The 23,091-nt window shown below is 35.0% G+C and overlaps 1 protein-coding gene across 1 annotated transcript; it reads right to left on the reverse strand.

Moving 5' to 3' along the window:
• Nucleotides 1-1,556: 1,556 nt before the first annotated feature.
• On the reverse strand, nt 1,557-18,256 carry LOC141405050 (uncharacterized oxidoreductase YoxD-like). The gene is made up of 5 exons (XM_073989020.1): nt 18,064-18,256; nt 17,848-18,003; nt 17,596-17,772; nt 1,825-2,201; nt 1,557-1,745 (listed from the first exon to the last, which is right to left on the reverse strand). The coding sequence occupies exons 1-5, from the start codon at nt 18,229-18,231 to the stop codon at nt 1,622-1,624; spliced, it is 1,002 nt and encodes a 333-aa protein (XP_073845121.1). The 5' UTR covers nt 18,232-18,256; the 3' UTR covers nt 1,557-1,621.
• Between the last annotated feature and the right edge of the window lie 4,835 nt (nt 18,257-23,091).

A 23,091-nucleotide genomic window follows, 5' to 3' on the forward strand; every position in this document is an offset into this window, starting at 1 on the left:
ACTAGACTAAAATAAAACCGTGGGGCACGTCAATTGTCTACAATCGTTGATTAAAATGTTCGTTTTGTAATGTTACACTATAATTAGGCAGTTGTTCAACCGACAGCGATGGACGTGTGATAAGTAGGGCTAGAATGTGCAAACAAGCTAGCAAGCTCGATTATAAGCGAGTTTTAGGGTTTCATAGTGGTGAGCGAGTAGTACTTTGTCGATTAAAGACAAACTACGAGCAGTGAAACGCTTCCTCGCCAGGCAGCAGTGTGAATGTCCAACGATAAACTAGTTGAAACATCTCTTTTATTTACATGGAGTGTATAACTATTGGAATTTCCATGAGCAAGAAATAGTAAGTAATTTCCTCACCGTCTGCGGGCCAACTGCCTAACGACGAATTAAACGATTCTTCTATCGCACATTAAGTCGATAATTTGTAGACAATTGACGTGCCCCACGGTTTTATTTTAGTCTAGTCTATGCATATGTTTATAATTCCCACGACTGTATCTATTTTATTATTTTTTGGTTTTTAGTACATTTATCTTAAACATTGCAATCAATGTATGTTTAACATAAAACCGTTTAATTTAAAAAGTTTTTTACCTATTTTTATTTATTATATGAGTTCTTATAAGAGTAATATGAGTTTTATGAAAAATCAAGGAGCCGTTTTTATTTTGCAAAAAAATAATTTTTTTTTGAAAAACAATTTTTTTAAAAAGTTTTTGCTTTTTAAAATTTGTGTATTTTTATGCTTTGTCTTTTGGCGTTTGGCCTTTTTATAATAGTTAGAACATATGAAAAACTCAAAAACACTCATATTTTGATGCAAAACACGAAAAAAACTCAAATTTATAACTTTGGCCTTGAATTAATTCCTCTGCAACTACTAGAAAATATCTCTATCCGTTCAAAAGTTACAACGTTTTGACCTGGTAAAAACTATTCTGAACCACAGTGCGTCGTACGAAACATGATTGTGTTGGCTAGGCCATGCTATAAGATTGAGCTATGATGAACGCGCTTAAAAGGCGTATAAATACAGGTCACATTGCGGTACACGCAAGAGAGGGCTATATTCCAAATTGGAGAAGTAAAGAAACAATGGAAATGGAAATCTTTTCTGTGTTTTTTTTAGTGGAAGTGATATTCTTTAGTTAGCATATTTCACTTCTTCTAGGAATACGCCTTGACGTTCCGCAACATCTTAGTACTTTCATAAACGAAAGGTAACTAATTGTTCCATTTTACTTCAATTCGACTTGTGTTGGCGGTATAAAAAGTTCGGCTCGGCCGAAATTATCGTGCTTCTTACTTGTTTGAAATTAGGACCCTTTTCATAGGACATTTAGGTCCACCACTCCTGTTTAAATTTTTTTGTGTACAGTAATAAACTACTGTTGCCACAAATTGCTAATATTTTTCTCTTATTTTATTTTGAACTTTAACACATTTTAATTTTATTTGTTAACTATTTATGACCTCTTCACCTCAAGCATTTCAATGCTAGGAGGTAGATGAGATTCTGAAAATACATTTGGAATAAGAAATGAATTATATAAGCTCTTGTCCATTTACTTTATTGATTCCCAAAGTTAAGCATACACATTGAACAATAGATTTTCTACAACTTCATTTGTACGTCATACGATTTTAATATTTGAGATGCTTCACTTTCAAAATGTCTACTATTTGTAAGTTTACCCATAGTAGTGATTGCCATTTCGGTGATAGACATCGGCAGAGTACTGCAAGAAAAAACATAACCATAAAATAAATATGTTTTATTAAAAATGTACATTATTATATAAAAACTCGCAAACTTACGCTAATAAACGATAACCCCAAATTAAAATACGAGGAACTGTTATTTCGACATCACCTCGAAACATTGCTCGCACAATATATTCGGCCACAACTTCACCATCTATTGGGTACATGTAACGATCCAATTTTGTAATGTGTATTAATTCAATAATCCGTTTATTGGTGGTCAGGAAAGCTGGACAAACTGCAAGGGCTCTCACCTCACTGTTCGATTCTAACAAATCAGTGTTCAAGGAGGCGGTGAGATGACGCAAAGCGGCCTTTGTAGCACCATAAATATTGTAGTTATAATGTGGATACATGGCAAATATGGAGGAAATGTTAACAACATAACCACGGTTAAGTTCCTTCATTTTGGGTAGGAATATTTCAGTGATCTGAAAGAAAAAAAATGTTAGAAAAACTGAGAGTATGCTTGTAGAACTTCGGCATTGATCAAAAACAAACAAATAATTTAAATTCACTCATTGTTTTGTCTGACCTGCAAAGAACAATTGATTTTGCCTCGGCAAATCGAATACTCATGTTTGAATCACTTACGTAGTTAGCCCTCTTCAATTTGGAATATAGTGTTTTTATACAGTCTGTCGCAAAAGTTAGTATACACCATTGAAACCAAAATGTATTAGGGATAAGTATCACTATAACTTATTGAAAACAACAAACAATTAGTTTTATTTGATAGATAAGTAGGTTGTCTTCCGTAATAACAATTAAAAGTGCGCAAATAGCAAATGTACGGTTCGAATCCCAAAAATACCAAAATTTATGTCGAAAAAGTTAGTATACAACGGAGAATCCTAGTGGAAGTGTGTAAATAATTCTTGATATTTTTGAACAAAATGAAACTAAATCTGTACTTAAGATCATAAAGAGTATATTAATTGGTTTTAATGGCAGTTATAGTACTTATAGTGCTAAGTCCATCGTACACTGGATCGTAAAATCCACAAAAATTGGTCATCTACAAATACAACAACTGTAGCGACAAAATTCTGGGTGTTATGGCATGTTTATAAATTCTATAGCCATAAAATGCTCAGAAAAGCTCTAAAGTTTCAATATGGGGTGATCTTGATCGAGTTTCGACTTGTCCTGTTTGAAAAAATGGTAATTTCTTAAAGGAAATCCATACTTTTGAGGCCATTGTCCTTTTGAAACATGTAATAATCCTTAATCCTTACACATAAGGACTTTCCTTTTGAGTTAATTTTCACACAAAGGTTGCCCCTTTTCATATTCCCACCAAAAGTAAATAGTAGGAGAACCTCAAGGTCCGTTTTAAGCCCTACAGTTATACTGTCTTACCGGACTTTTAGCAGTATCGGACATGCTTCTCATGTCCCTAGTGCCTAATGTTCTACTAATGTCTAATGAACTACTTCTAACTGATCCATTCAGTTGTATTTTAGTCCTAAGTGAAGCGAACACAGCTTTTCAGAAAGTTTTTACACAATCCATGCGTTATAACAGCAGAGAAAGCTCTGTATTAAAATTTTAAATTAGCTGTCATATCCTTCTGTGGTGGTGGAGTATCACTGTAGAGCTTACACCATAACTTGAGGTTCTCCTACTATTTATTTTTGGTGGGAATGTGAAAAGGGACATAATTTGTGAGAAAATTAACTGAAAAGGAAAGTCCTTATGTGTAAGGATTAAGGATTATTACATGTTTCAAAAGGACAACGGCATCAAAACTATGGGTTTCCTTCAAGAAATTCCCGTTTCTTCAAAAAGGACAAGTCGAAACTCGATCAAGATCACCCCATATTGAAACTTTAGATTTTTTCTGAGCATTTCATGGCTTTAAAATTCATAAACAGGACATAACGCCCGGAATTTTGTCGCTACAGTTGTTGTATTTGTAGATGACCAATTTTTGTTGATTTTACGATCCAGTGTACGTTGGACTTGTCACTATAGGTACTATAACTGCCATTAAAACCAATTAATATACTCTTTATGATCTTAAGTACAGATTTAGTTTCATTTTGTTCAAAAATATAAAGAATTTTTTACACAGTTCCACGAGGATTCTCCGTTGTATACTAACTTTTTCGACATAAATTTTGGTATTTTTGGGATTCGAACCGTACATTTGCTATTTGCGCACTTTTAATTGTTATTACGGAAGACAACCTACTTATCTATCAAATAAAACTAATTGTTTGTTGTTTTCAATAAGTTACAGTGATATTTATCCCCAATACATTTTGGTTTCAACGGTGTATACTAACTTTTGCGACAGACTGTATATATTATCTTCCATTTATTTACACGCAGAACTGTATCGCAATGCGGTCTATATTTATACTCTTTTTTGACCGAAATGAAAGAATGAAAAAATCGACATATGAAAACCTATGTGTTCTTCAAAGAACATTTAGAAGGTAGATGGTAAATAAAAAAATAATTTGAAACAATTAAGTTTCAGTGTTTTATTTATGAATGCACTTAAAATTTAGAAAATAATTTGTCGGTTAGCCTCAATAAGTATATTCCTTCTCATAATGGAATCTCTCAAATAAAACGCTTGCTGTTTAATTTTGCCACCAATTTTAATTTAAATACAAGCGTTTTATTTGAGAAATTCCATCATGAGAAAGAATATACTTATTGAGGCTAACCGACAAATTATTTTCTAGTTTAAAGTGCATTTATAAATAAAACACTGAAATTTAATTTTTTCAAATTACACTGTGCAACAAAATTCAATTTTTTTCAAAATGATGGGAAAAATCGAGTAGATTATGAAAGTAGAGCTAAAAATATAAAAAAATAGCTAATGAGATACGTGTATCGGCGTTTTAAAAGTTTACGTCGGAAAGTAACCAAAATAGGCGGGGCAAGTTCCGCCCATTTTTAATTTTTTCGAAATATTCGAGTTAAGATATCTTTGAATCCTTGCATTTCAGGTATATAGTGTCTTTGGCAATTTTACAGAAGAGTATGTGGGCAATATTTTTGTTAAAAATTTTAACCCTCATGCGGTTCATCAAAGGGGTCTTTTTTGACCTTTTTTCAAAAATCTTTCAAAAACTCCTTAAAAATGTGATTGTATCAAATCCAAATATTCTACAAAATTGTTCGCCATAAAATTTTACTATAGGTCTCAGAATACACCAAATCTGTAACTCTTGTCTAATCGCCAGGAATCTCTAAAAATGAAAAACACGTTTTAGGGTTAAAGTCGGACTTCATCTGAGTTTATTTAAAATTGTCCCACAAAACATAATTTTAGAGAGATGATGTCAGCATGAAAATATCAGTATCAATTTTGCTGAAAAAACATGAAAATATTTCCCAATTTTTTTGATGAAAAATTTTTCCTTCTTTTTTCGAGTTGATACATGGAAGTAATATAAAACTTGGTTATAGGTTAAAAGTGTCAAAGGATGAAAAATTCTACACAAAATTTCACTATGAGTTTCAAAATAAACCATAAATCTATGTACACTATTTCCTTAAAAAAAATTAGATTACAAATTTATATATATTAGGATGAAATTATATGTTTTAATTTTGGACTGTAAATTTTACATAATTCCATACTGGATCAAATTCAAGAAAAATCCTTTACTTTTTGGGCTTTCACATGCACAATTTGGTGTGGCCCAAAATACTACAAGGATGGGACTAGGTCCTACTTTGGTGGCATTTGCGGAATTAACACTAGCATTTGACATAAATAGCTGTATCATGAATGGCCATAACGAACCCAGTTACGATATAGTGATTTATGTCAATTTCTAAGGTTTATTCCGTAAATGTCACCAAAGTATGAATTAGTCCCATCATTGTAGTATTTTGGACCACACCAAATTGTGCATGTGAGAGCCCATATGACACCTATATTTTCACTTGACCATAGCCGTAGACCTCTAATGTATTTTCACTTACAATATAAGCAACCAAACTACGGAATTTAAGTTGAAAGTACTAAAAATACGCAATTTGGGCAGGTCCAATGTGGGTTTTTTATATTCCAAATATATATGCACCACAAAGCATTATGAATGGAACGCAGAACATCTTCTGTATGAATTCACAACGAAAAACCATCAATATGATATTTACAGTATCCAATCACAACGACAATCTGTATGAAAATTGGGAAATATAGCCCTAAAACATATATATCAAAAACAAGTGCTGCTAAGAATGTTATATGCTATGGTTACAGATTTCTTTTATTCAGAGACCCATAATGAAATTTAATTTGGAACATTTCTTTCTTTAACAATATTCCCAAAAAGTAAAGGATTTTTCTTGATTTTGATCCAGTATGGAATTATGTAAAATTAACAGTCCAAAATTAAAACATATAATTTCATCCTAATATATATAAATTTGTAATCTAATTTTTTTTAAGGAAATAGTGTACATAGGTTTATGGTTTATTTTGAAACTCATAGTCAAAATTTTGTGTAGAATTTTTCATCCTTTGACACTTTTAACTTATAACCAAGTTTTATATTACTTCCATGTATCAACTCGAAAAAAGAAGGAAAAATTTTTCATCAAAAAAATTGGGAAATATTTTCATGTTTTTTCAGCAAAATTGATACTGATATTTTCATGCTATAAAATGTAAATAGACATTTCATTTCTTTGGTGACCCATAGTGAAATTTGACGAAGAATATTTTTGTCTCTGACATCATCTCTCTAAAATTATGTTTTGTGGGACAATTTTAAATAAACTCAGATGAAGTCCGACTTTAACCCTAAAACGTGTTTTTCATTTTTAGAGATTCCTGGCGATTAGACAAGAGTTACAGATTTGGTGTATTCTGAGACCTATAGTAAAATTTTATGGCGAACAATTTTGTAGAATATTTGGATTTGATACAATCACATTTTTAAGGAGTTTTTGAAAGATTTTTGAAAAAAGGACAGAAAAGACCCCTTTGATGAACCGCATGAGGGTTAAAATTTTTAACAAAAATATTGCCCACATACTCTTCTGTAAAATTGCCAAAGACACTATATACCTGAAATGCAAGGATTCAAAGATATCTTAACTCGAATATTTCGAAAAAATTAAAAATGGGCGGAACTTGCCCCGCCTATTTTGGTTACTTTCCGACGTAAAGTTTTAAAACGCCGATACACGTGTCTCATATTTTTAGCTCTACTTTCATAATCTACTCGATTTTCCTCGTCATTTTTTTTGTTGTCGCACAGTGTTATTTTTTATTTTTAACTTTTTAGTAAATATTTTTTTTAACATTGAGAACCCCTTAACCAATTTACAGCCAATTTAACCAGAACATTTAGATACAAACTTTGGCTCAAAATGCCTGAAATCGGGTGGTACTGTTTAAATGGCTATACCAAAACCTGGGCCAATGTCCACAATTTATGGTGGGGAAGTTTCTGTACCATTGGTAACTCCACTTGCCAAGTTACAGCCAATTCGGGCAAAAATGAAGATAAAATCCTCAAAATATCTGAACAACTTTTCGACAACGGATAGACACCTACTGCCTCCCACTATTTCTTAAATTACACTGTGAACACAAATGTTGGGGCAGAGATAATTGCTTTTGGAGATGAAAGCACTTGGTTTGTGTATATTAAAAACCCCGAAGGACACATGCGCCGTGAGTCGAATTTCCGCGTTATGGCGTGATGAAGTTTTTGCAAGAGACCCTGTAAGCTATCATGAATTAGCATTATATCTTTGTTTGTTGTTTTTGTAGAGCACTTAAGCAACAGTGAACAAAGATATAACGCTAATTCCTGATGGCTCACAGGGTCTCTAACAAAAATTTCATCACGCCATAACGCGGAAGTTCGACTCATGGCGGATCTGTCCTTCGGGGTTCATAATATACTCAACAAGGCCTTTCTTCCCCAAGATAAATTTTCCGTGCCTCAGACTTCCACCTCCATTTTGCTGCACAGTGTTACCTAATCTAATCTAAACCAGTAGGAAAAGACCAAAGTCGGGCGGGGCCGACTATGTAATACCCTACACCAGTCGAAATATGTAAAAATGGAATAATTAGTATACATCCCAATACGCAAATTGGAGCCATATTTGGGGAAAATCGTTAAAATACCTAAAATCGGGGGGGTACCGTTATATGGGGGCTACAAAAAAACATGGACCTATCTTAACAATTTTAAGTGGCAAAATTTCGTGGCCACTGGGAACCACATATGTAAAATTTCAGCTAGTTCAAGCAAAAAATGTGGCTAAGATCCCTAAAATACCTTAAATCGGGAGGTATCGTTATATGGGGACTGTACCGAACCGTGGACCTATCTTGACAATTTTTAGTGGAGCAATTTCGCGGCCATTGAGAACCTCAAATGTAAAATTTCAGCTAGTTTGGGCAAAAAATGTGGCTAAGATCCATAATATACCTTAAATCGGGAGGTATCGTTATATGGGGACTATACCGAACCGTGGACCTATCTTGACAATTTTTAGTGGAGCAATTTCGCGGCCATTGGGAACCTCAAATGTAAAATTTCAGCTGGTTTGGGCAAAATGTGGCTAAGATCCTTAAAATACCTTAAATCGGGAGGTACCGTTATATGGGGGCTATACCAAAACTTGACCGATATAGCCCATCTTCGAACTTGATCTTCCGACGGCTAAAAAAATGGTATTCCCCAATTTTCAGCGAAATCGGTCAACAATTGCGGATGGACGGACGGACGGACGGACATGCATAAATCGACTCAGAAAGTGATTCTATGTATATCCCTAGAAGGAACTATGGGTCTATCTCGCTTCCTTTTGTACGTTACATACAAATGCACTAACACATAATACCCCTTACCACATAGTGGTGTAGGGTATAAAAATGTGTTCAGCTAGGTGAAAGGTGCCACTTACGGGGCTATATCAAAGAGACAACCTATCTTTAAATTTTTTGGCGGAAAAGTTTTATAGCTGCAGGGAACTTCAAGAGTCAATTTGAGGTTAGTTTCATCAAAACAATGTAGACCCTCAAAAATGAACCCATGTTGACGAATTTTAGTGAAGAAATTTCGTGACCACTGAAAATTCCCGAAAATCGAGAGGTACAGTTATATGGGGGGATATACCAAAACATGGACCTATATTGACGATTATTTTTGAATAGACAAAATTGTAGCTAAAATTCTCAAAATACCGATCATTACAGCTAGTTCGGTTAAAAATTGCAGCTAAAATTCTCAAAATACGGAAAATCGGGAGATACCGTTATATGGGGGCTATATCAAAACATGGACCTATGTTGACGATGTTTCGTTGGAGATGTTTTATGACCACTGAGAACTTCAAGTGTCAAATTACAGCTATTTCGGTTGAAAACTGTAGCTAAAATTCTCAAAATACCGAAAATCGGGAGGTACCGTTATATGGGGGCTATACCAAAACATGGACCTATGTTGACGATGTTTGGTGGAGATATTTCATGACCATTGAGAACCCCAAATGGAAAATTACAGCTAGTTCGCTTAAAAATTTTAGCTAAAATTCTCAAAATACCGAAAATCGGGAGGTACCGATATAGGGGGACTATACCAAAACTTGGACCTATGCCTATATACTTTAGGATATAAGTTTGTTGATCACTAGGAACCCTAAGTGCCAATTTATAGCTAATTCAGTCTGCAAATGTGGCGAAGAACGTCAAAATACCTCAAATCCGGAGGTACCGTTATATGGGGGCTATACCAAGGAGTGGACCGATATATCCCATCTTCGAACTTGACCTGCCTTTGGAAAAAAGACCGTCGGGTGCATAATTTCAGCACTCTATTTCAATTATTGCGGACGCTAGAGTGATTACAACAGACGGACAGACGGACGGACAGACGGACATGGCTAGATCGTCTTAGAATTTTATCCTGATCAAGAATATATATACTGTATAGGGTCGCAAATGATTAGTTCGATGTACTATGGTGGAGGGTATAAAAATATAAATTATAAGGCATACTTCAATGTGTTTAAAACCGTGGAAAAATAAACCAAATATAAATATATGTAAAATATGATTGGCCATTGCAAGTGCAATTTATTTAATATATAATATATGTAGCTTAAACATTTTTCGTAACGACCAAAAAACACAAAAAGTCTGAAATAAATTTTTTATTTTTCTTAAACTCACTTTATATAGATTTTTACTAAATTGGTCGTGTTTGGCCGCGATTTTCCGACCTAGAACACATTACTGAGAGTCTTTTGCATTGGTACTACTGCATTTCAAAACCCCATTTTGCCCGTTTTTTGATATTTATTTGATTTTGTTAGGTTACTTCTCAATAAAAGCTATTAAAATTGTGCAAGTTTGGTTTGAGAAATTAAATAACAAATATCAAGATATTATTGTTTACAACTAATGAAAATGACATTGGAAACAACTTTTAATTCCGCCGTTATTAATTTTTGTCTCAAAAACAGGGCAAATTACCTAAAGTGCACTTTTTGGTATAGCCCAGATTCAACGATACCTCCAGATTTTCGGTATTTTTGAGATTTTAGCTACATTTTTTTTTACCAAACTACCTATAATTTCACGTTTGGGTTCCCAGTGGTCACAAAATATCTCCACTAAGATTTTGAAGATTTTAGCTACAATTTTTGACCAAACTACCTGTAATTTGACAGTTGAGGTTCCTAGTAATCACAAAACATCTCCACCTAAAACTGTCAACATAGGTCCATGTTTTGGTGTAGCCCCCATATAACGGTACCTCTCGATTTTTGGTATTTTAAGGATTTTAAATAAAAATGTTCACTGAAATATCTGTAATTTCACGTTTGGGGTTCCCAGTGGTCACAAAATATCTCCACTAAAAACCGTCAACATAGATGCATGGTTTGGTATAGCCCCCATATAACGGTACCTCACGATTTTCGGTATTTTGAGGATTTTAGCTACAATTTTTGACCGAACTACCTGTAATTTGCAAGTTGAGGCTACTAGCAATCACAAAACATCTCCGCCTAAAACTGTCAACATAGGTCCATGTTTTGGTATAGCCCCCATATAAAGGTACCTCCAGATTTTTGGTATTTTGTGAATTTTAGCTACATTTAATGACCGAACTACCTGTAGTTTCACGTTTGGGGTTCCCAGTGGTCACAAAATATTTCCACTAGAAACCGTCAACATAGATCCATGTTTCGGTATAGCCCCCATATAACGGTACCTCCCGATTTTTGGTATTTTGAAGATTTAAGCTAAAATTTTTGACCAGTAGTCACAAAATATCTCCATTAAACACCGTCAACATAGGTCTATGTTTTGGTATAGCCCCCATATAACGGTTCTCCACGATTTTCGGTATTTTGAGGATTTAAGCTAAAATGTTTGACCAGTAGTCACAAAATATCTCCATTAAACACCGTCAACATAGGTCTATGTTTTGGTATAGCCCCCATATAACGGTATCTCCCTATTTTCGGTATTTTGAGAATTTTAGCTACATTTAATTACCGAACTACCTGCAATTTCACGTTTGGGGTTCCCAGTGGTCACAAAATATCTCCACTAAAACCGTCAACATAGATCCATGTTTTGGTATAGCCCCCATATAACGGTACCTCCCAGTTTTCGGTATCTTGAAGATTTTAGCTAAAATTTCTGACCAGTAGTCACAAAATATCTCCACTAAACACCGTCAACATAGGTCCATGTTTTGGTATAGCTCCATATAACGGTACCTCCCGATTTCGGTATTTTGAAGATTTGGCAGTTGAGGTTCCTAGTAATCACAAAACATCTCCACCCAAAACTGTCAACATAGGTCCATGTTTTGGTGTAGCCCCCATATAACGTTACGTTTCGAATTTTGGAATTTTGAGGACTTTAGCTAAAAATGTTCACCGAGCTACCTGTAATTTCACTTTTGGGGTTCCCAGTGGTCACAAAATATCTCCACTAAAAACCGTCAACATAGGTCCATGTTTTGCTATAGCCCCCATGGAACGGTACCTCCCGATTTTCGGTATTTTGAAGATTTTAGCTACAAATTTCGACCGAACTATTTATAAGCCGACATTTGAGGTTCGCAGTGGTCATACAACATCTCCAGCAAAAACTGTCATCTGGAGACAACATCTCCAAAAAACTGTTTGTATAGCCACCCCCTTTTTTGAATTGTCAACGTAGGTCCATGGTTTGGTATAGCCCCCATATAACGGTGCCTGTCCATTTTCGGTATTTTTGACCCAACTATCTGTAATTCGAAAAGCTTTCCACATACAGTCTGTCGCAAAAGTTAGTATACACCGTTGAAACCAAAATGTATTAGGGATAAATATAACTATAACTTATTGAAAACAATAAACAATTAGTTTCATTTGATAGACAAGAAGGTTGTCTTCCGTAATAACAATTAAAAGTGCGCAATATTTGCATACATTAGCAAATGTACGGTTCGAATCCCAAAAAGACCAAAATTTATGTCGCAAAAGTTAGTATACAACGGAGAATCCTCGTGGAACTGTGTAAAAAATTCTTGATATTTTTGAACAAAATGAAACTAAATCTGTACCTAAGATCATAAGGAGTATATTAATTGGCTTTAATGGCAGTTATAGTACTTATAGTGACAAGTCCAACGTACTCTGGATCGTAAAATCCACAAAAATTGGTCATCTACAAATACAACAACTGTAGCGACAAAATTCCGGATGTTATGTCCTGTTTATGAATTCTAAAGCCATGAAATGCTCAGAGAAGCTCTATAGTTTCAATATGGGGTGATCTTGATCGAGTTTCGACTTGTCCTGTTTGAAAAACCGTGAATTTCTTGAAGGAAACCCATACCTTTGAGGCCATTGTCCTTTTGAAACATGTAATAATCCTTAATCCTTACACATAACGACTTTCATTTTGAATTAAATTTCTCACAAATTATGTCTCTTTTCACATTCCCACCAAAAATAAATAGTAGGAGAACCTCAAATTCTGGTGTAACCCCGCAGAGATACTCCACCACCACAGAAGGATATGATAGCTAATTTAAAATTTCAATACAGAACTTTCTCTGCTGTTATAACGCATGGATTGTGCAAAAACGTTCTGAAAAGCTGTGTTCGCTTCACTTAGGACCAAAATACAACTAAATGGATTAGTTAGAAGTAGTTCATTAGACATTAGTAGTACATTAGACACTAGGGACACGAGAAGCATGTCCGATACTGCTAAAAGGCCGGTAGGACAGTATAACTGTAGCGCTTACAACGGACCTTGAGGTTCTCCTACTATTTACTTTTGGTGGGAATATGAAAGGGGGCAGCATTTGTGAGAAAATTAACTCAAAAGGAAAGTCCTTATGTGTAAGGATTAAGGATTATTACATGTTTCAAAAAGGACAATGGCCTCAAAGGTATGGGTTTCCTTCAAGAAATTCACGGTTTTTCAAACAGGACAAGTCGAAACTCGATCAAGATCACCCCATATTGAAACTATAGAGCTTCTCTGAGCATTTCATGGCTTTAGAATTCATAAACAGGACATAACATCCGGAATTTTGTCGCTACAGTTGTTGTATTTGTAGATGACCAATTTTTGTGGATTTTACGATCCAGAGTACGTTGGACTTGTCACTATAAGTACTATAACTGCCATTAAAGCCAATTAATATACTCCTTATGATCTTAGGTACAGATTTAGTTTCATTTTGTTCAAAAATATCAAGAATTTTTTACACAGTTCCACGAGGATTCTCCGTTGTATACTAACTTTTGCGACATAAATTTTGGTCTTTTTGGGATTCGAACCGTACATTTGCTAATGTATGCAAATATTGCGCACTTTTAATTGTTATTACGGAAGACAACCTTCTTGTCTATCAAATGAAACTAATTGTTTGTTGTTTTCAATAAGTTATAGTTATATTTATCCCTAATACATTTTGGATTCAACGGTGTATACTAACTTTTGCGACAGACTGTAGATACATGTGTTGGTAGAGCCCCCATATAAGGGTATCTCCCTATTTTCGGTTTTTTGGATTTTAGCCACAATTTTTGATCTAAGTATCTGCAATTCGACATTTGAGTTTGTTTCCCAGTGGTCAGAAAACGTCTCCACCGTAAAAAGTTCGGCCCGGCCGAACTTAACACTTTTTTACTTGTTTTTGTTTTTTTGCAAAGTGTTTTTTTCAAGTCACTGTACGAGGGCAGTTCGGAAACTTCTTAGCCTAGCACAAAAAGCGCGGTATAAACAGAAAAAATTCAAGTGTTTTGGAAACTTCCATCTCTGTTATGAACACATGTTAAATTTTGTTTCGATCTGGCAACTCCTTCATATAGAAACAGGTGTTCAAAAAAGACGCATCCGCAATTTACAATTTACAATGGAAAAATTAGAAATGCGTGCTGTCATGAAATATTTACATAAAAAAGGTTTATCGGGACAATAAATTCATAATGATATGGTGAATCCGTTAGGTGAAAGTGCTCCTTCATATGCAACAGTAAAAAATTGGGTTGCTGAATTTAAACGTGGTCGTACAAGCATTGAAGATGGACCACGTAGTGGACGTCCAAAAACAGCAACAACAACAAAAATTGTAGCCAAAGTGCATGATATGGTATTAAATGATCGACGAATAAAAGTGCGTGAAATTGCTAATATCATGGGCATCTCAAATGATCTAGTCCATTTAATTTTGCATAAGGAACTACAAATGAAAAAGCTTTCTGCAAGATGGGTGCCGCATTTGTTAACAGTCGATCAAAAACGCATAAGAATGAACATTTCTCAAGCTTGTTTGGATCGTTTTAAGCGAAATAAAATGGATTTTAAGCTTCGTTTCATAACTGTTGATAAGACATGGATTCACCACTATACTCCAGAGACAAAATAACAATCCAAACAAGTAAAAAGTATCAGTCGGCTTTGCCGACAGAGATATACCCTCATCCTGCGTAAATTGAAACACATTTTTCACAAAAAAACTTATGTATTTTGGGGGTTTCAAAATTTTGGTCGTATGAACCGACAAAAATGTTGATTAGGATTAAAGTTCAAAAATTTTGCGGAAAAGGTACTTAAAAGAATGGACCGATATATACCATGGGGTGCCATAGGGGGTTTTTACACCCTTCGGGCTGTTTTCTCAAGATGTATGGACTTGCCCCCGAAACAACTTTTACCATCGCAATTGAGGCTTCAACAAAAATCAAAGTGATTCAATAGCAGGTCTTAAAGTGAACTTTTCCAAAATTTTGTGTTGGAGGTACGGGATGGAGTGGACAAATATAGTCCATATTCGAACCTGATCTATATATGGTAGATATTATGAGAATGTGTAAAGTATGGACCAAATCGGTCACTCCCATCAAGAGTTATCGGGTGCACAATTTTTCCGAACATTTCTGAACTTTTGTGGGGTAGGTACCTGAAGGAGTGGACCGACCGAACTTAAACTAAGTTTGGAAACAATATTACGAAGGCCAAATTTTGGCCGGAATCGGCATTTCCGTTCGAGAATTATCTTGCGCTTCCAACCATAAACATGGTATCAAAGGGTTTGTTTTTCAACTTTCAGGCTATTTTTTCAGGAAGTATGGACTTGCCCCTGAGGAAACTTGTACCTTCGTATAGTGGACAGTGAATACAAGATGTTCCATAAAAACCAAGGCGATTCGAGAGCAGGTCCTAAACTGAACTTTTCCGAAAATTTGTGTGGGAGGTACTCGAAGGAGTTTACCGATTGAGTCCATATTGGAACCTCATCTAAGTCTGGTAGAAGTTTCATAATGTGCAAAGTATGGACCAAATCGGTTTTCCCCTTCAAGATTTATCTTACGCACAAATTTTCCGAACATTTTTGAACTTTTGTGGGGGAGGTACCGGAAGGAGTGGACCGATATAATCCATCTTTGAACTTGAACAAAGTTTAGATAAAATATTACGAAAGCCGAATTTTGGACCGAATCGGCAGATCCGTTCGAGAGTTATCTTGCGCTCCAACCACTACACACGGTGTCATAGGAGTTTTTGTAACATTCAGGCTGTTTTCTCAGGAAGTATGGACTTGCCCCTAATGAAACTTACGGCGTCGTATAGAGGACAGCAAATACAACTTGCGTAAATAAAAATCAAAGGGATTCGAGACCGAGTCCTAAACTGAACTTTTCCGAAATTTTGTGTGGGAGGTACCCGAAGGAGTGGACCGATTGAGTCCATATTGGAACCTCATCTAAGTTTGGTAGAAATCACACGATGTGCAAAGTATGGACCAAATCGGTTATTCCCTACAGGAGTTATCGTGCGCACAAGTTTTGCGACAATTTTTGAACAGTTGTGGGGGAGGTACCTGAAGGAGTGGACATATATATCCCATCTTCGAACTTAAATCGAATCTGGACAAAATATTTCGATACCCAAAATTTGAACCAAATCGATTGATCCGTTCGAGAGTTATCGTGCACACCAGCCTGCCAGACAGACAGACGGACGGACATTGCTAGATCTACAAAAATTGTCTGAAACGGATATCGTACAAACATACTTGGGGTCTAAAACCATTATTTCGATGAGGTACATTTTTGGTCGTATGAAAGTGTAAATACCCTCTTTAGCCTAAAGGCTGAGGGTATAACAATGGACTGACGCTGGAGGAAGTGCCCCAAAGAAGGCAAAAACAATTCAATCGGCTATTAAGGTTATGGCAACGGTTTTTTGGGACTTCAAAGGTATTTTATTGATTGACTATCTGCAAAAGGGTAAAACAATAAATTCAGAGTACTATTGCAACCTTTTGGATCAATTAAATGTACAAATTCGAGAAAAACGTCCTGGCTTACAACACAAAAAATAATTTTTCATCAAGGCAACGCACCAGCACACAAGAGTGTTTTAACAATGGCTAAAATCAACGAATTTAAGTACGAGTTGCTTGACCACCCACCTTATTCTCCTGATTTAGCTCCCAGTGACTTTTACTTGTTCCCAAATCTAAAAAAAATTCCTTGCTGGCAAGCGTTTTACCTCAAATGAAGATGCAATTACAGTTGTAAACCACTATTTTGAAGACCTTGAAGAAAACTATTTTAATCAAGGGATAGAATTGCTAGAAAAGCGCTGGACTAAGTGTATTGAAGTTTCAGGAGATTATATTGAAAAATAAAAATATTTTTGAAAAACTAACTATTCTCTTTCATTGATAGGCTAAGAAGTTTCCGAACCGCCCTCGTAAACAAATCATCACACGATCGTATGTCAAACTGTCCTAAATAAGTTTAGGCTAAAATCTGTCAAACTTTTGGAAAAACAAAATGTCAAGTGACTACAGCTTTTTCTTTCGTGTTTTCTATTCAAATGTGGAAATTATGAAAAGTTATACACATTTTTAAAGATCGACATTATCCAGGAAGATAGATGTGCGACGCCTAAGAATGACTGAACTCATCTGTCTAAGTGTCTCAGATTATATCGACTTAGCGAATCGTCAATTTGTTTTCACAGATTTAATACACAAATTCTTAGGGGTGGCATTTTTAAATATTCATTTAAAAATAGCATTTTCATCAATTCCTCTCACTTTTAAATAAATGTGGTCTTGAGTTCATTGCCAAGAAATCAGAGACAGTGCCACTTATAAGACTAGCTTGGAACACACTTTCGCCAATTCTTTGGAATGGTATTTTCAAAAATTCTATTTTCACAAATTCTTTTCAATTGTAGTTTTTATGAGTTTTTTTTTACATCATTACACATCAAATCACTTACCATTAAGTTTTGCCTAGTATGTATATATTTTATAATATCACTAATGAATTCCAAGGCCGTGGACTTACCAAAAACGGTGCTGTGAAATTAACATCAATCATACGTTGAACTTCTGGGGCGGGAGGATTTCTTACTGTGGACATTGTTAGAATGCCAGCATTATTCACTAGTACAGTAACAACGCCCAAATCAGCTGTTATACTTTTCTGTAACTCCAAAAGTTGTTGGTAATCTCTGACATCAATCTAAAACGCACAAAAAAAAAACAGTGATAATGTTTTTCTTTCATTTCTTAACAGAAGTATACGACACATACATACCTTATAAAATTTTGTTTTAACATTATATTCATCTGCTATAAATCTAGCTGTTTCCTCACCCAATTTTTCCTGAACATCCACAACGGCTATGTGACAGCCAAGTTTAGCCAATGCTATGGCAATGTCACGACCTAAACCACGTGCCGATCCAGTGATCTAAGGAAGTAGGCAAACTTGTTTTAAATTCTCAAATTGCGTAGGAAAATTTCAACTCACCAAAGCCACTTCTCCAATAAGGTTATGTGGACTTCTACGCTTGCCATTTGTAAACCATTTTTTAAGTTGGTCGAGAATTGCAGCACCCACCAATATGGGATATAGTAAAAAGTGTATCAGCACAAAGACGCTGTACATAGCTTCGATTTTCCATATTTGTTTGTTCATAGCAAAGGATAGTTTCAAACTGAAACGATAAGTGGTTGTGGATGTTATAAGTTAATTCGTATGCCTGTAATTAGTTCGAAAATGCTTTGTTTACTTAGTAATAAATTACAAATTTCTCCCGTATAATTATCATTGCATTATTGTGTACAGTCTGTCTGTTCCTTTACTTTTAAAAATGGTAACAGTGGCTAAAAGTGGTAAACTGATCTCATGTAAATTGTATGCTTTTAAAAGTAAGGGAACACTCTGCGGGTAAAAAGTGGTAAAAACTGGTAACCTCAGGCACGTAAAGGAACACAACTAGTATTAGTCGAACAACAAAGGGATACATGTATTGAATATTTGAACCCTCAGCCTTGAAGTTATGTACACTTTGATTCGACCAAAAGTGTGCCTTATCGAAATAATGGTTTTAGACCACAAGTATGTTTGGACGACATTCGTTTCAGACAATTTGAAGTTGATTTAGCACTGTCCGTCCGTCTGGCTTTTCGGAATTCTGTTGTCTTTGGTGGGACATATGAACTTGCAGATGAAAAAATCGAAATTTTTAGGTTATTTATTTTGTGGACGATTGTTGACGTTCTGAATAAATGCCTAAGATTTGCTATTAAATTTGATTTGTATTAAAGGTACATGAAGGAATGGATCGACACAGACCAATTCGGGAGTGAATCTTATTTTGATAATCAGTCCATTCTATAATTATCGCACCCACCAACCATTTTAGTTTGTCACCGAAGGATTTCGAACTTTTAGCCCATTATATCAGGAAGCTTGGGCTCGCCCACAAAAATAGAATATTGCTGTAAACCAGACCACAAAGATACCTTAAGTCAAAGTATATATTCGAACTGCACTTATGTATAACTTTAGAAATAGGTTTGGATCAAAACAAATATTTGTTTGGGTCTGATTGCAAACAAATACATGTTTGGATCCAAACATAATTTGTGTGTATCCAAACATACATATATATATATATATATATATATATATATATATATATATATATAACATTTTGTATATATCGGTCCACGTATAGCCGCCGTATAACGGTAGCAACCGATTTTCGGTATTTTTAAGGTTTTAGCTTCATTTTCACACCAAAATGACTGAAATTTGGTACTTAGTCTTCGTTGGGGGTGTACAACTTTCTCCCAGAGTTTTGTCGGTATAGGTCTACGCCTTCATTTACCTCCCATAGAACGGTACCTCCCGATTTTCGGTATTTTGAAGGTTGTGGCCTCAATATTCCTCCGAAATGGCTGAAATTTGGTATTTAGTCTTCATTTGGAGTATAAAACTTTCGCCCAGAATTTTGTTGGTATAGCTACACGCCTTCATTTAGCCCCCATAGAAGGGTACCTCCCGATTTTCGGTATTTTGAAGGTTGTGGCTTCAATATTCCTCCGAAATGGCTAAAATTTGGTACTTAGTTTTCGTTGGGCGTATTCAACTTTCCCCCAGAATTTTGTTGGTATAGGTCCACGCCTTCATATAGCCCCCCATAGAACGGTACCTCCCGATTTTCGGTATTTTGGAGGTTGTGGCCTCAATATTCCTCCGAATTGGCTGAAACTTGGAGTTTAGTCATCATTTGGGGTATAAAATTCCCACATGAATTTTGTAGGTATAGGTCCACGCCTTTATATAGCCCCCATAGGTACCTCCCGATTTTCGTAATTCTAAAGTTTGTGACGTCAATATTTTTGTTATAAAGTATTCCTGAAAAGAATTATTAGTATATGTCCACGTCTTCCTTTATCCCCCATAGAAGCATACCTCTTAATTTTTGGTATTTTTTAGGTTTTAGCCACATTATCTTAACGAAATATCGGAAATGTGGTAATTAGCCTTCTTTGAGTCTAATAACTAATTGTTCCATTTTACTTCAATATAACTCGTGGTGGAGGGTATAACAAGCTCGGCCCTGCCGAACTTAACGCCGTTCTTACTTGTTTATGTTAGAACATATTTTTTATGGATTATTTCATTCAGCTTTTCTTTTATTAAAGTGTTTTATGTATTTCTTTTGAATTTTGTATGTACCTATGTGTCTTTGTTGTTTTGCCTTTATGCCCTTCAATATAAAACACCACCATTTATAAATGTGTATAAATGTTAGCAATAGCCAGTGAGCGCTTGCTGAGAGCAAGTGAGCATACATTTCAATGTGTTTCACATTGACATTTACGCTCCCTTGCTCTCAGAAAGCGCCCACTGGTGCATGTGTTTGTTTTTTTGTGGCCTTTGGGTTTGTATTTGTTGACCCAACAATATAATTTGTTTACAGGACCCAAACATATGTTATGTTTGGAACTGCTTGAAAACAAATATATGTTTGCTGCAAAATATGTTTGGGACATATGTTAGAGAGGCCATTTTTTTCTCTGTGAAGGAGTGGACAGATATAATCCATAGTCGAACATAATCTATGTCTGTAAGAGATATCGTGTGTATCATTTTAGGGAAAGATGTTGAACTTTTGTGGACCGATCCAAAATATGGACCAAATCAGTTGATTCTTTCGAGTGTTATAGTTCGCTCCAGGCAGCAGCATGGCAGGAAGATTTTTTTTTTACATCAGATTTTGTTATACTATGTTGGAGCATTATTTCCTTTTACCGTTTTTTTTTTGCTACAGCTACTTTGTTGATGATAGGAAAAAATCATGTGGGTATGCTAAATTTGTATATTTTAGAAGTTTTTGAAGTACAACAATTAATGTGCCTTCATTATTATCTCCTACTGTTTAGCAATGGAGTATACGAACAATGTCGATTAAAACAAAGTTGCCTGAAATATGAGCCTTAAGGCCCTAAAGTTTAGGGTGGTTTTAAAATATCGATGTCGAATTTTTTTAGGCTGCACCCCCAAAAGTTTTTAGTTTTGTTTGATTTTAAGATAGCCAAAGTTTAAGTACAATCAGAATATGTTAACACGTGCCACTGGGGCATCAAAGTTTCCATAGTAATTTGTATGGAGCCAAAGGCAAATGTCAAATTCTAGTCCTTCATCGATCGATTATTTTTTTATTTTTGCCCGTTTTATAACCAAAAAACTTCTGTTTTTAGGCCAAAAATTTTAATTTTTACTTGTTGGTCCACCATTTCAGTAAATCTTAAAAGCGGCTATTTACCACAAAACTACATAACAATGAAAAAAAAAATCAGAAAGTGGATTAAGAAAAAAATTAAATAAAAATTGGTTCCTATTGGGCTTTCCAACGGCGTGTCACCTCTTCATAATGAAATGATATATCATAAAGAAGTAATTCTGATTTTACAGGAAGTTTGTATCAAAAAAAGCATTCAAAAATGTTTTTCAAAATATTTGTGACTGTTCCTTCAACAGCCTTTAAAATGCACTTATGTGAAAATTATGAACTTGTGAACTTGTGGCGGATATAACAAAAGATGTTCTGCGATGTCATCCAACCTCGAATTTCAATTAAGTTTGAGAGAAATATTAAGACGCACGAAGTTTGGACCAAACATTCTTTTCGGTAGATAGTTATCGTGCCCACCAGCCATTTTAGTTTGTCTTCGTTAGAATTCGTAGAGCTATCGGATCATAATGTCCAAAATGTCAGGAAGCTAGGACTAGCTGCAGCGAACATTTGAAAACGATTATTGCACAGCCTTTAAACTGCAATTATGTGATTTTTTTTGTGGGAATGAGGTTCATGTAACTTTTTGACCTTTTTGGAACTTGATCAAAGTTAGATAGATATACTACAATATGGTACAAAGGACATGATTGACTCAAACTATTAAATTGTCTTAGTAATAACACATATTCCTATATAGCTTTAACAAAAATAATAAGACAAGTAAGCAAAGGCTACTGTCGGACGGGGCCGACCATGTGATACCCTACACCAATACCCCTGGGAATTAGATTTCAACAAATCAAAATTCCTGTATGGAACATATTCTCTTCTCTCATATCAATGATTCCCGATTCATATTGGTTCAATGATATGGACCTACAGTTTATGCCCGAGTACGAATGGCGTGTCAACAATGTCAACAATGTATATAACAAATTGAACCGTTTACTAGATCTAATTTTTGTTCAAAAATACTTAAAATATTTAATTTATGAATGTATCGACTCTTTTTCTCCTAATAATGCTCATCATTTCGCAATTATTATGGAACTTGAATTGTATAACTTTTTAAATAATTCTGAAAATTTTAATATAGAATCATATAATTTCAAATACTGTAATTTTGATTCATTAAATTCAGCGTTAATGGATGTTGACTGGGCAGAGCAGCTTAAAATGAACGATGTAAATAATTGTTATGATTGTTTTCTTCAAATATTCCACGACATTTGCAAGAAATTTATTCCGATGAAAGCTGCTAGAGTAAGAAGTCGTCCTTGGTATACAAGAGGATTGCACAACAACATGGCTTTCAAAAAGGCCGATCAACGGCGTCTAATTTATTTGTATTTACAGATTACTGTCTTTCTTCTTTTGCTTCTGGCTTTCAGGTAGAAACAATTTATACCGACTTCGCCAAAGCTTTTGACAAAATACCCCATGATATTCTATTGAACAAGTTGCATGCATTTGGGTTTCACTCAAATTTTTACAAATAGTTGGAGTCATATCTCATCAGAAGAAAATGTGTAGTTCGAATTGGATCAAGTGAATCTGAACCTTATTATTTGACTTCAGGAGTTCCACAAGGAAGTATTTTGGGCCCACTATTCTTTAATATTTTTATTAATGGCATTCATGTTTGTTTTCAGAGTGCAAACTTTGTATTATACGCTGACGATTTAAAATTTTTTTGTCGTGCAAAAACCCATGAACACTTCAGAACATTGCAGTCTGATTTGTAT

This window comes from Musca autumnalis, unplaced genomic scaffold (genome assembly GCF_047663935.1).
Source record: "Musca autumnalis isolate F117 unplaced genomic scaffold, ASM4766393v1 scaffold_5, whole genome shotgun sequence".
Lineage (NCBI taxonomy): Eukaryota > Metazoa > Arthropoda > Insecta > Diptera > Muscidae > Musca > Musca autumnalis.